The following is a 14,796-nucleotide window of genomic DNA, read 5'->3' as shown; positions in this document are numbered from 1 at the left end:
TCTTCGCTGTTTTCAAAGACCCCTGAAGGCTGTTTGACCTTTTAACTACTTAAGACAAAAGTAAATGCAATTTGCTGGAAACCTCTCCAGGCACCAGTTTGTTTCATTTTATGTGATGCTGGCGCATTAACGGACTAGCCTATGCACCCTGCCAGTGACTACTACACACGCTGCAGGACAGTTTTTTAAAAACATTTACCGAAAAACATCCCTCTTACAAGGATCTGGACTTTGTTGTAATATATACTTTGCTATTATCTGGTCAAGAATTCTTGCTGTTATTTTCTATGCAATCATTTTCAAAACAGCAACTGCCCCCTTAGAATGATAGGCTAGTATTTGAAGTAAAATACATTTAACAGCTCAGAAAATATTCAGCTGCACTTCACTGTTAAATCTTGTTTTGGCTTATACAACTAAAGAAAGAAATACAGGTAGAGGAAAATTCAATTATAAAACTTTTTTTTTAATCACTTCAAGTAATACAGCTGCTCTCAAATAAGTCTTTTTCAGGAAAAGAGACTCTGCTTAAGTAAAAACCTTAGCAAATCCACTGATTTTGTTCTGTTTTACAGACAAGTTTTTTATGATCCAAGATAAATGTATTCTGAAGGTTAAGTATCTCTAAACAATACTAATGTCACCTAGTCTTTCACTAAACAGCATACACTGCTCCCACACCTGGGAAGGGATGTCTTGAAACCAGCTCTTCAGGAAGACCGAGTTCTCTCCCTAGCACTCGCACTTCATCTTTGTGGAAGTCTTTCAGCGGTTCTATTACTTTACCCTAGGAAAAAAAAAAAAAAAAAAAGAAAAAGAAAAAAAAGGAAAAAAAAAAAAAGAAAAAGCAGTTTATACTCTAGCCTATACATTCAAACAATATTCTAGTAAAGCCTCAAACACTTAGGTTACAGCAGTCAAATTGGCCTGCTTTTTATAGCATCAGCTGCCAACACTTCCATAAACACTAGAAAGAAAAGGACATGTGAACATAAGCTTGTAAAACAGAGGATGGTGGACAAGACAAGGAAGTTAAAGGTTGTGCCAGAAGTACAAATGGCTCAATCAGCGTGAGTATAGCTGTAAGTGAGGCTAGCTCTGAATATCTTCAGAAATTCAGCCCTTTCTTCTTTTCGCTAGACATCAAACCAATCTAAAAACCTTGGAAGTATCTTGTACAATAATGAACATTAAAAGAGTGGGTCTCTAACAGTTACTTTCTGTCCTATGGTTTATTGCTTATGTAGCACTCACTAATAACCAAGCACCTTCAAGCAGGGCATTACGTAACATCTCACGTGTTGATTCTTTCTGTATTTTAAAATACAGCTAAAGAACTCACCATTTTAATGTTAGAAGAGGCAAAATCGGCCAATCTCCTACACTTGCATCACGTGCTAATACTTAAGAACTCTGCACCGAAATGGCATCCAGAATGCTTTTTTCTGCCACCAGTTCAACTTGCCATGTTTGTATCATCTTCGACCTGCTGGTCTTTACCCACAGATGTCTACGTCGGGCCATTTCAGAAAGACATGTGAGTTCTTAAAATGACAACTGGTAAGCAGACTGAGTACCACCAGTGTACGCTGGCTTTTGTAACCTGATCAATTATCAGCACGGTTAACTAGTAGCTTCATGCAGAGACTGCAAAAGACCAGGACCGATCTCTGTAGTTACCTGAAGGAACTGTCCCTACATTTCAACCCATTTAAGCGCATTATTCTCATTCCATCTCAAGAAAGAGCAGAATACTATGATCATAATGCTGACTACTACTACAAGAGAAGGATAACTTCAGTCATCTCTCTCAACAGGAGCTCATTATCGTTTCAGTAAAGCACTGTCACTGCTCTTGCCTGAATCAGTAGTGTGCCAGATCTGGATTATCAGTATCATCAGAAAAGGTTACCCCTTAACTAGCCTTCAGAACAAGATATAACAGAAGGAATAAGAGTGACCTGTTACATAGTGAATTCAAACTGAAGCAGACCAAAGTTGCTTGAAAAGTCTTAAACTAGTCTTCTACTTCAGTCATTTGGTATTGCTTTTGCTTCCTTATTAGGATAGGCTCACTCCCCCACCCCCGAAGAGATAGAGTGAGGAAACTTTTCAGTTTAGACTAATGGTGTTCACCCTAAATGAATCTAAGCTGAATCTGTTGACATTTTTCCCTAATAACCAATGTTGGCCAATGCTTAAATAATTTTGACTACTCTTTGAACCTAGCAACTAGAAGGAAGTGTAATAAATCAAAACATACATTACAATAGAATCTAAAGGGCCTCATCAGAATAGGAGCCCATCAAGATGGGACAATTAATAGTGAAACAGAAGTTACTCAGTTTTCACCATCAGCTTCACATTTGTGAGAACCGGAAGGATACACCCAGTATCCTCATTTTCAGTTACCTCTTCTCGTAGCTTTCTGATTAGCTCTGTATCATTATGATGAGTTTTGATGACTTCAGCTTTGCCACTTGCAACAAGGGAAGCACTTTCAATGAGATCAGGTCTGAGGGTACCCTGAGCAAGAAAAACCTCTTCAGGTTTCAGATTCATTTCCCCAATAACTTCATTGGCAATCTGTAAGATGGAGAGAAAAGTGTTCCGATTTACTTTTTCGGTTATAAAGAGTCTGAGGAAAGGTTACAAATTGCACCAAAAGCCCATATTTTGCTGAACAGCAGATGGAAACATTATCTTCAGAATACAGAAATATCACTAGTGCTGGAAAGGTGCAGTCCCCCTGCTTCACCAGTATTGACAGCTGAGGGAAGAAAAATGGTGCACCTTCAGCAAAGCAACAGAAACACGCCAAAATTCACATCACCTATCAATTTGGTAAAAGAACATTACTTGAGAGGTAATGCAACTGAACTGAATCACCAATCACTGTATTATATCTAAACATGACTGGATCTGGTAAAATGTCTGTAACATTATGACCATTGATTGACTTCCAGAAGTTTTAAGTTTCCTTCAGATAACGGATCAACAGCTTGTTACGTCATCCACAATGTATATGACCCACTGATGTCACTGAGCACACAGCACTTTAAAATGAAACAGTCTGAGCTAGGAAATATATCTAGAAATTGTATCACTTTAAAAAGCAAAGAATTATAAGCATTACCTTAACAAAGGTATCACCAATAATTTTTCTTTTTTCTTCAGGACTTGTAGTCATATTTAAGGTCTTGCTAATCCTTTTACGCGGAGTTCTATCCTCATCAGAGATTGGCAGAGTTGTTGTACCATTATAGAACGAATGGGCTGCATTTACCACTGCATGAAATTACAGGCATTTGTTGACAAAGCCAATAGAGATTTTTAAGTAAGACTGCAAAAAATCAGTTTTACTCTATTGTTTTAAAAATCATTTAAGTCATTTAACTATGAACTGCATTTGATTGGCCTACTCAGTAACTCAAGAATTATTGGCAATGAAAGTACTTTATTTCTCTTGTTAACCTACTCTACAGGGCAATTATTTTTTGTGTTACAAGGCTAGGTAACAGGATGAAAGTTCAGTTCTTGTTTCCCTTCATAGATGATAAAACTTACTTGCTTTCTTTACACAGTTAGTTTAGAGGATGTTATTTCCCCAAGGCCTTTCTGCAACCAAAATGAAATAATGTACTATTTACTTATGGTACTTTATGCCTCTTAATTTAGAGAGGCTCTCAATACAGAGATCAGCTAGAAGGCTCTTTGGCATCTTTTACCAGCACTGAAATCCATGACATACTGGATGAGCATTTTCAGTGAAGGGATTCCCTTAGTTTGTTACTCTGGCAATCTGCCACAGCGCAGGTTTATTAGTCTACAAATTGCAAGAATAAGGCACAGCTTTTTCATTAAACAAATCAATCAATACATATATAGAACAAAGACTAGATTTACTGCATCAGGATTTTGTAGTCAAATTGCAAGATGCTTATACCAAAGCTCTCTGCACTGTTTCATACGGGCAGGCTAATGGGTTGCATCGCTCATCTAATACCATGCTTCCTGACAGCAAAAAACCCCACAACACTAGACAACAGCATTCGCACACAGCTTTAGGAATACACAACTACGACTCATGAAAAAATTCAGCTGGGCAGTATTAACAAAGCTCCCATTGTCTGCACAACTCAAATGTATATAATTTGCCTTCTCTGACCTACTCATACTGCAGGCATCAAAACCCCCTAAGCCTAATCAGCGAAGATAAGGTAGCGAAGATAACCTTCTGCTCTCTCATGATGTACTGCTTGAAATCACAGGACTGCTTCCCAACAAGCTACTCCAAAACCACAACTAAAATACCCTCATAAAATACATGAAGCCAGAGAGCAAAAAAGCCTCAAAAAAGGAATTTTGGTTATAATAGAGTTCAAGCACCCAAGTGAGCTCACAGTTTAAAAAGAGAAAGGACAAGTAGTAAAGCCCCAGTGGAGGACTATTAACTAAGCTGCTGAATAAAACTGCCACCAGATGAGTTCTGCAGCAGCTGAAAGGAGTTACTCATCCAGCAGCAGAAGAAAAGGCACCAGCGAGGCACATCAGCTGCTTCACAGTGCCCCAACAACAGTGATCTGACCTCAGCAACTGAAGAGATGGGTCAGTTCATGACACACTCCATTCGTCATACAAGTTAAGCTAAGCATTTTAGGTTTGAAATTTTGTGAACGGGTCTAATTTGTTCCAAATTAGCAACTACGCTTTGGTATGCAAATCTGAGAACTGCGAGAGCTGATTCAAATCAATGAAACAAAATGCTAAACATGCATTTTAGGAGACTGGCCATATTATCTTTACTTATCCTTACTTTATCATTATGTTATCTTTACTTATCTTTATGTATCAAACATACGTAAAAAAAATTATGGTACCTTTAACTTGAATTCCAAGTTTTTTGAGTGCCTCTTCCACAGACTGACTTTCTCTTTTACGCATAAATCCATTATCTATGTGTACAGCTATGACCTGGTCTCGGTTTAAAGCACGATTCAGGAGAGCAGTACACACTGTTGAGTCCACACCTCCGCTGAGCAAAACCTAAGTACGAGGGGAAAAAGGAAAAAAACAAAATTTGTTCAGCCCTTTGGGGGGAAGAGCGTTAACTATAATTCAGATGCAATAACAAGGATCAAAACAGGCTATTGACTTATAACCAATGATTTGGAAGAAAATGAGAAGTCAAGCAATGTATCAACCCAATTGTGCAGTGGATGCAAGCTTTCTAAAACAACCTGTTTACTATATTACCCAAGTCATGATAATTCTGCACTTTTCAGATTAACCAGAGTAACTGCAAGTGTCAACATTTCTGTCAGACTGTGGCAACTAACTTTTCAGCTTCCATTCAATCTACTCACCAGGACTTTCGATGAGCCCACTTTCTCTTTAATATCTTGAATACACTGAAGTTCTCTATTTTCCACTGTAAAGGTACCGCTGCATCCAGCAATATCATAAAGAAAATTCCTCAGGATCATTTTTCCATTCACTGTAAGGCTAACTTCAGGATGGAACTGTGCTCCATAAAGTTTTTTAGATTCATTTGCTATACCTTCATAGGTGCAAGGAAATGAGCGTTACAAAAAAACTGGAAGTGAAAAATATATCCAAATAAACCCAAGCATATACTTTTTCTCTTGTATACTCAGTACCAAGCTGGCAGATTAATTTATAACACAAGTTTTAAAAAACAGATCCAAAATTACTGATTCATAATATACCCCTTTTGTGTAAGGAGAGAGATTGATTGCAGAGGGGGCAGTATTCAGCTGCAGTCAATTCAAGAATTTTACTCCCATTTAGCCATTAATTATCATTTTCATGAAATGAAAAGATTTTAAGAACAAAAGGACAACATAGGAAAAATTGCACCAAAATCCAAAGACGTGACATTAGAGACCAGAAACACATTTACTTCAAATCCACTAAGCTTTACTTTTAAAACTGTATCACCTCGATAAAAAATCAAATGCTGAAAAATCATTTCAGCAATGTCACTAGGAATACATTCCTGTAGTCACTCACCAAAACCAACAGCTCATTTGCTCTCAATGACTGATCGATACTAGAACAGAATTAGAACATTTTTGCTTGTTACCATATTAGCAGAGCTACTGAGAAATTCAGAAAATCTGATACTGCATTTGTCATCCAACTTTCACACTAATGCTCCTCGTGCCTTAAGTGCTTTTTTTTTTTAGTAGAAAACGTTAAAGTTACCCTTTCAATACAACTAATCCGAAAAATGAGTATATAAAACAGTTTTTCTGCAGCTTTTTTAATACAACTGTAACATGTGACAAAGTGAACTTTTTTACATAATTTGTTCTGCTGCATTTTTGGCACAGATCACTGACCAAAATTGAAGATATTGGTTTAAATGATGTAAGAGTAACCTCATTCCTATCTAGGACACAAGAACTCTCAGGAACCAAGAATAACACTCAGACATCCTAGGAAAACATTTTGAAAACAAGAAATGAATAATTACAGTCATTCTTTCCTCACCGCATCGTACCTCATACAACCCTGCAGCCAGGTTAACACCTAATGCTGTACTACTATCACTATGTTGGTAACATGCATACCATTCAAAATAACTGTATTAATACAAGCCCTAGCACAGACAACTACCTATTGAAAAGCTCATTTTGTATGCAAACTAGCCACACTGCATCCACATTAAAAGGGTTGCACTGATTTAACATACTAACTATACAAGTATAACTACAGGAATAGATCTGTGTGTGAATACTACCTCTCCCATCCCTAATGGTCTTTGCATCTCGCACTAAAGTGTCAGAGTGTGGTTTAAAAAAAGAGTAGGAAAAGTGTCTAACACTACTGACCGTGTTAGACTCCCAGGTACACTGCCTCACTACTTGCACTACTGGAAGTTTGGCTTTCACCCCACTAGTAGTCCTTCAATTACTAAGGCATGAGGATCCACAGGCTTCTCGAAGAGCCAAAGGATATGACGCAGCAAAATGTTAGAGATAGGAAAGGTACAATTATATTTCTAATGCCTACACAAGGCGGAGGTAAAGATATAAAAGGTTGGTGGAGCTTCCATACTGTGTACAAGCTTTACTTAGCAAAACAATTTATAGAATGACCTGAACAGGCATGAGCTTTAGATCCATTTGAAGATAAGCCAGAAGATAACAAACGCTCTGTTTAATCTTAACAATAGTTTGAAAATAATCTTTTTGTAACACTAAAAGTACTTTAAATATTTTTAAAAGCAAGTTTTTACTCAAATTAGTTATATGTCTGGTTTAAGAGCAGTCTGTAAAATACTGGTCCTGATCATAGGCTTTTTTCAAAAGATTTAAAATAAACCAGATGAGTAGCCTAAGATCTTATAAAGTGGCTCAGTCAACTTAAGGCTTCTCTACTTCTCCTACCCCCTAGGAAAGGCCAGATGACTCAGAGACCCTGTTAGAGTTCAATAATTTGAGTAGCTTTCAAAAATTGAATTCTAGGGTCCTACATTACTTTTTTCTGTGACAATGTATAATATTTGAAACATTACTTTCAGTACTACAATTCTTTTTGCTCAGTTGAACATTCATGCATTGCAAGTCTTAAGCACACATAGAATTTTTTATTCCTAAGAGAAACAACATGCACATACTTTAAAATAGTATAAAAAGCATAAAAAAATCAAGTTAAGTTTTTCTTAAGCAACTAATTTAAAATAAAACCATTCCTTTTCACGTCCATTTCATTCCTTCCCGTACTAGCATGACAGCAAAACATGCTGAACACAAAGCCGTTTAAAACAGTTCCATTTATTTTGCAGTTGAGTAATGGAAATATTCTACCCCTATTTAGTTCTAATCAAGCACCATGTGCCATACTTCTTTCCTTTAACAAACACTACCAAGGGATAGTCTCAAGATAAAATAAATACCTGCTATAATGTTCCCAGACTGTGCAACAACTTTGAATCCATCAGCTACTTTATCCACGCTATCTCCATGAGTGAGGAGGACAAGCTCTTCCTTCTGAAGGCCCCTAAAAATGAGAATCAATTAAAAAAAAAAAAAAGAAAAAAAAGAACAAAGATCTAACTACCTGTGGTCAGATTTAAATAGGTAATACTGTATCATGCACTATAAAAGTCACAAACTATACTGAAATTTTCCCAGCACTCCTGAACTTCTGTGATTCTCACTGAATTATGTATTGGTTTAGACCGACTACTGTTCTAGATGTTCATTCCCAATTGAACAGACACTTTTCTTTTTAGTGAGATAAGTGGAACACAGCCCGACCTAATAAGCTCTGTTTCCTTTCTTAGGCCAGTCTCCATTCCAACCGCCTGGAGAGAGGGAGAGCCAGTGACAATGACAGAGATGAGGTCCAGCTACAAAAAGCATGTGGAAATGTTATTCCAAGAAATAGGTTTGTCAAGCCATGATAAAACCAGGCACTGTGGAGTATGAATATCTTCAGGTAAAGGAATTTTAGTAGATTAAGAACAGATGAGTAGACGATCTCCTACTGTAAATAAATACATGACACTTTACAAAGCAATACCAGAAAAAAATCCATCTACTTCTAATATCAAATACCTCATCTAATGCTAAAGCATGTATTTTTTTGTGACGGTATGTTCCAAAACTCAGGTAACTGCTTTATGGATTTCCAATAGATGCCCCAGGGTTCCCAATAAAAGAGCATTCCAATCTGTCAGGCCCATTTTAAACACATGCAGGATTTCCTTCCTAGGAACAGTCATCTCTTCAGCTCAGACTCCTTCACTAGAAGCGGCATAAGTTTTTTGACAATAGATCTGTCACGCAAAATGCATAATTCATCTGAATTCAGAAGGTTCTTCTAACACCCCAGCATTAAAGTATACCCTTTTTGAAATTGGGGGGGCGGGGAGGGAGGAATAACAGCCCACACTTCTCTTTCAATGAAGTGAAGTTTTCTTAAGCAAAAGTAAATGTCTTCAGGACAATTCTGGGTACTTTAGGGTAGAGTATGAAGTTCTACAATAGCTCCACTGGAAAAAGTCATTTAAACTGGAACTCCAGGTACAGGTAAACTGTTAGGATTATTGCAGAGGAACTTAGGATGCATTGGCAAACTACCAAAAAAAATAATTTTGGCTTTACAGAACATCACAAAACAATATTAAAGTTAGGCAATAGACTTCTTAATGGTTTCAGATTTTCTATTACCTTTCAAAGATTTGGACAGGCAGTCAATACAGAAGTAACCCACTGCACAGCAGAATGACGCAAGAACTTCCTTAACACAGAGATTCATGTACTGCGGTACACTTAGTGGTGTCTCACTAAACACTTATTTTGAAATATAGGATTTAGGCTATGTTCCAAACAGCTTTACCTGCACTTCTAGTCAACTGAGCAGATACACACAAGTACTTGTTTAAATATGTAACTTGCCTATTCGTGAACACAGCTGTAAAGGTTTTATTAGAAATCATCAGATGAGTGTGGGTGCCATCTCACTATTTTCTTTAAAATAAGCTTTTGCTCATGCAGCCACCAATTCCAGAATGGTATTTCCAATATTGTTTTAGTAATTTAAAGTATCCATGTACCTGAACAGTGAACATGTGTTATCCAGAGTAATGCTGAACACTCCATCTTCTCTAACACTTTTTTTGTGCACGGTACCTCCAAATACTTTATTCATCATCTGTCAAAACAAAAATAATACATGAAAAAGCACCAGACAATTTAGTATCACTTTAATCTTTATACCTGTCTCCCTATCTCTTTAACCTAATGGCTATGACAACACATCTTGTCTTCCAACACGTATCAAGCTAGTTTTCTCATGATTATACTCATTTAGTACAACATTTTGCAAAACGGTAAGACTTCTCTTCAAAATTAATCATTGTTCTGTATTATTAAGCTCATTCCCTTCTGCTGGCCTTCTGTCAGCATAGCTGAGAACCACTGCTGCAGACAATGAATAACAAATCTGGAGCAGTGGGCAATAGCTAAAGCTTTGCAAAATTATGCGTATTCAATTGTATACACGTGCTTGCACTTATAAATGGCCACCCTGCAAATCAGCTCGGTATCTAGGGCCAGTTGTCATAAAAATAGGCAAGCTGCTGAGCAAAAAAACCCTGATTTATCTGTATTATAGTTACGTGCCCTTGCAGAGGATAAACTCCTCAAAATCTGGCAACTTACCTCTAGAGAACAAGTTGAAAACATTAGTCTGTTTCCTTAGTGTTATTTCTGCAACCACAGAGACTCCTACCTAATCCTTGCTTAATTGGAGGAGAACAATTCTCAACCAGGTTCTTTCTTTCTAAAACCAGCCCCAAACCACAAGGTGAAGTATCTGCATGTTAGATTTCAAAAGTCTCAAGGAATTTTTCTTTACAAATATAACTGATAACTTAAACATTTTTAGAGTTTCCCCTTCCTACTGCTTTAAGTTTCAGAGATTTAAGAAATAATGACAAACTACATCTAGAACAATATTTACTGTGCTTGAGAGATTTCAGTCTTTTATAATGAAGCAGCAGGTTGTTGATTCCTGTCCGTAACGCCAGGCTGGAGAAGCCACCCTGCTTTAGCTAACTGGCGTGGTTTTTGATTTGCTGGACAACTTAAGGCAGTTCCATTTTAATACAGCACACATTTCCCTTTTGAACAGTCAGTGCCAACATTGTTTCCATAACTACCAGCCTTCCTAAAGAAGTTTTTCCCACCGTTATTCAGCACCTCTGAAGGCCTAGTAAACTGCTAACCCGGGGGGGAACCAAAACAAACAAACAGCACAAGCAGAAGTCATGCATCTAATCTGTCCTTTGTTCCTCTGAAAGTCTGTTTTTTTCACTCCGCTTGGATCCACATTACTACAGGCTCACCAGCCAATTGTAAGCGAAATCTAAAGTTGTTGGTTTTTTTTTTTTTTTTTTTTTTGAAAAGTGCTGTTAAGAGCTATGTTAGAAACACTCTACACTTGAGAAACAAAGGGACAAACTATCTCATTTGTTTACATGAGGGGAACATTTTCCAGTACCAAGTAGACAGAATTAGTGAATGAGTGCCACAGTACATTTAGTGACAAAAAAGGCAGCATGTTACTCAAAATTAGCAGCAGTTAAACAAAGAAAATCATTTTAATGCTCTTTATATGGCAGAACCTAGAAAAGAAGACACAGTATGTTCTGTTTACCAATTAGCACTTAAAAATACCTTTACATATATGGCATACTGCATATATCTGAAAAGCAAGTGCTTTAGCAGTTTAACTTTGGCTAACATAAGAAATAGGATCTAAAAGACTACCGCAGACAAACATATCTCTAAACAGCACCTGCATGCCATAGCAAATTCCAAGAACTGGTTTTCCTATTGTAAATATTGCTGGGTCGAACCATGGTGCATCTTCTGCATATACAGAGTTTGGTCCTCCAGATATGATGATAGCTCTGCAGACAAAAGATTATTAAAAAATTAATTCAAACATATTGTTTACCTTAAAAACTCTTTATTTTATTAAACATTGACATCAAGTCTTATAACACTTATAACACTGTATATTTCAATTCCTACTAAAAATGTTTTAACTTTGCTATGCTACAACTGGTTAAAAAACAGCGACTTGCCAGAGAAGTATTTCATCAGTTTAACCAAAGTCAAATATAAGCCATCTTAAAACGCAATGGCCTTTTAAACTCCTAGCCAGGTGTTGGCCCTGCGAGAAGTGAGATGGCTAGTACTGAATGCAGACTATTAGCTCTTATATATATATAAAAATATAATATATAATAATATATATAATAATATTATATATATAAATATATATATATTTATATACATGCACACACACACACGCACACACTTCATGAGGTCTCTACCATCTGGAGGAGGGATGCTTTCAAAAGCAGTTTCCTGAATTTCTAGAGCTGTTGAGAAAATGGTCCCTAATTCATCTTGATTGCAAAGCAAGATGGCATTGGCCATAGCTTGTGACTTGAAAGCCCAATTTATGCAAGCACTTAAGGTTTGAAATTAATACTTCACACTGTAACAGCAGATTGCATCTTTTCAAAGGGGAAGAGACAGCATTTGCAAACCATGATGATTTGCAAGATACTGAACTGCAAAAGTATTGGTTAGTTTAGCAACGTTTTTTGGCCTAGGCCCAGGATTGAACATTAGTGTCCCAGACCTTGGACTAGGGTACTGTTTATTTCACAGAGAACAGTAAATCCGTTATTCAAAATGAGAAATGCAAAATGGGGGGAGGGAGAATGGGACTAAATGGGTCTAATAAAGCTTTTTCTAGCATTATTTAAAGTGCCTGTCATGAAAGTACTGACAAAAGATTTTTTAACCAACAGAAACGGGTCATGCACTTACATCTGCTAACACTGGCAGAATGTAATCATGTAACGACAAGCCTACGTACAGAAAATCATCTCTTAACTGCAGTCACGGAAGGCACCTGCACTCCCCGGCACATGGTTAGATCCCATCGGTGCCCCCGCCATGCCAGGCTGCCCCCCCTGCACCTCCTGACCCCACAGAGGGGGACTGCCAATCTTTACCCTAACAACTAGACCTGTTGCACACGTATGGTCAATTCTGTTAAAAGCCATAGAGACACATGATGAATTTCCTAAACTCAGAAACTGCTAGAAAGAGTCTGAAAAATCTTAAGGCCTGTAGTTATTACTGCCTCTAATAGACAAATGCTTCTGTATATGAAATTAAGTGCCATATGTACAGAACGTTATTTAAAGTTAAATAAAGGAAATGAAGCCACATCTTATAAATCTTTGAGGTGGCAGAAGTTAAAATAATTAGACACTGTCCTATAAAAGAGGACTGGCTTAAAACTTGCTTTTTCTGTACCAATCAAGATTCCACAGACCACGCAAAGGTTACCCAATCTACCGAGAAAAGGTATGGGGGGGCAGGGAAAGAGCAACTGCCCAAGCTGTAACCTGCATCTTCCCAACTGTCCATGTGAGAAGCGTCAGGAGCATGGGATGTAGATCCTGAAAGCTTTATTGCAATACTATATAGCTTCTTGCACACATTCTTGCTTCGATACGAATATGCTTTTCTCTGGTTTAACTTAAACCACTTCCGAAACTAACTTTGGAAAGCCTATTTATAATAGCATAAGTGCACGTCAGGAACCACGTCAAAACACCTACAGTAAAATACATTTATTGATACACAAGCTTCAGGATTCATGTCAAAATCCAGAATTGTGTGCGAATTCATAGACCACCACCACCTGAACCCACAACCAATCAATCTCCTCTGCTCAAAATCGGGCATCTTGTGTTAATGGCTAACATCGCTAACATTTACACCAAATTTAGATGGAACTTGTCACTAGAGATTGTTCTGTATCTGTAGAAATTGAGAAGTTTTTTTTTTAAAAAACAACACGTAAATACAATTTAGTAAAAGTCAGTCTTTCTGTGCATCTTAAACCTTCACACAGACCGCAGTGCAGCTTCTAGGCCTATTCAATTTTAAGCCTAGATGCCAAGAACAGAAACCAGACTACCCTGATGACATGTGGAACACGCAAGATGTTGCAGTAACACCATTAACTCATTTTTACAAAGGTCACTAAATAAGGGCACCAGATGCCTAGTTTCAGTATTTGTTGATCCTTCCTAGATGCAAATGACTGATGGAGACTGTGGTTACAAAGCTTACTGACCGATCTGGAAAACTGATAAGCTGAAATCATTATCTTAGCCTTGAAAAATGACCTTTTGAACGAGAGTGTTTTGACACATTTCAGAGAGCAATTATTTGAATGACAAGTCCAACAGTTTTGATAGAGAACTTCTAAAGAAACCTTCAACTCTAAACAGAAAGAGATAAAATCTTCCCACAACAAAGCGGCATCGATACAGCGCAAGTCTGAGACTGTGTCATTAGCACTGTGCTCCACGTATCAAAACCAGATGGAGAGATTCTTAAGCAGGAATACATCCACCTCTTAAAGACCTGATTGCGGGAGAACTATAAACAAGACCTAATAGAACAAAGCTATTTTCAGAACGTTTTTGAAAGGGAAATTCTTCATACAACTGCTACCTGAGATTCAGGAGTTCCTGGTTTTCCTATGTTATTTATGTTTTCAAAAAGCTCAGCAAGTTCCTGTTTGACTCATTAAAATATACCATTTCCTGGTTTACTACTAATCGGTGATTACAAAAGCACAATTCCACAAAAAAACCACATTTTACTAGCTGTTGTCTGACACAGAAGCAAGGAGCACACATGCAGTGTATTACTAGTTTTACTGAACTGACAAGTCAGTCATGATGCTCTGCAGACTTCAGGGCATTTATTTTCCCCACACACAGAGGCATACCATGGTAAGCCTGATAAAACAAGAAAAAAAAAAACCATACAAAGCACTAAATAACTGGAAGACCTTTTCCTGCTGCAAACAATGCATAGCAAGTTGGCTTTTTTTTTTTTTTTTTTTTTTTTAAAAGCTTGCTTCCCAGAAACAGGTCGGAACACATTATAATGTCTCTGGTATGCAAATTAATAAAATTACTTAAGCATTTAACTTTCCTGGAGATAAATTCAAAACAAAAAAGAAAACACTTTTTTTTAAACTCACATAGCTTGTTTTCCAGATGAACAACTATTGCAGTGTAACAGCTAAAGCAGTGTGATCATCTGAATTTTTGTAGATAAATATTTAAGAAGTTGCCTCTTCAAATTATATTTACAAAAGAAAATGCTTAAAATGACATCAAGGCAAGAAGCAAACATACAAAATAAGTTT

General features: G+C 37.2%; 1 protein-coding gene across 1 annotated transcript in view; it reads right to left on the bottom strand.

Moving 5' to 3' along the window:
- Window positions 1-14,796, bottom strand: part of GMPS (guanine monophosphate synthase) — a 33,387-nt gene that overhangs the window by 11,542 nt on the left and 7,049 nt on the right. The window contains exons 3-10 of the mRNA XM_064516527.1: window positions 11,335-11,449; window positions 9,590-9,687; window positions 7,925-8,028; window positions 5,367-5,560; window positions 4,881-5,046; window positions 3,137-3,288; window positions 2,413-2,586; window positions 682-787 (exon numbers count right to left, since the gene is read on the bottom strand). Coding sequence (XP_064372597.1) covers window positions 682-787; window positions 2,413-2,586; window positions 3,137-3,288; window positions 4,881-5,046; window positions 5,367-5,560; window positions 7,925-8,028; window positions 9,590-9,687; window positions 11,335-11,449 — 1,109 coding nt within the window. The remainder of the gene's footprint in view (window positions 1-681; window positions 788-2,412; window positions 2,587-3,136; window positions 3,289-4,880; window positions 5,047-5,366; window positions 5,561-7,924; window positions 8,029-9,589; window positions 9,688-11,334; window positions 11,450-14,796) is intronic.

Source organism: Dromaius novaehollandiae, chromosome 9, assembly GCF_036370855.1.
Source record: "Dromaius novaehollandiae isolate bDroNov1 chromosome 9, bDroNov1.hap1, whole genome shotgun sequence".
Classification (NCBI taxonomy): Eukaryota; Metazoa; Chordata; class Aves; order Casuariiformes; family Dromaiidae; genus Dromaius; species Dromaius novaehollandiae.
This window is presented reverse-complemented; position numbering and strand designations above follow the sequence as displayed.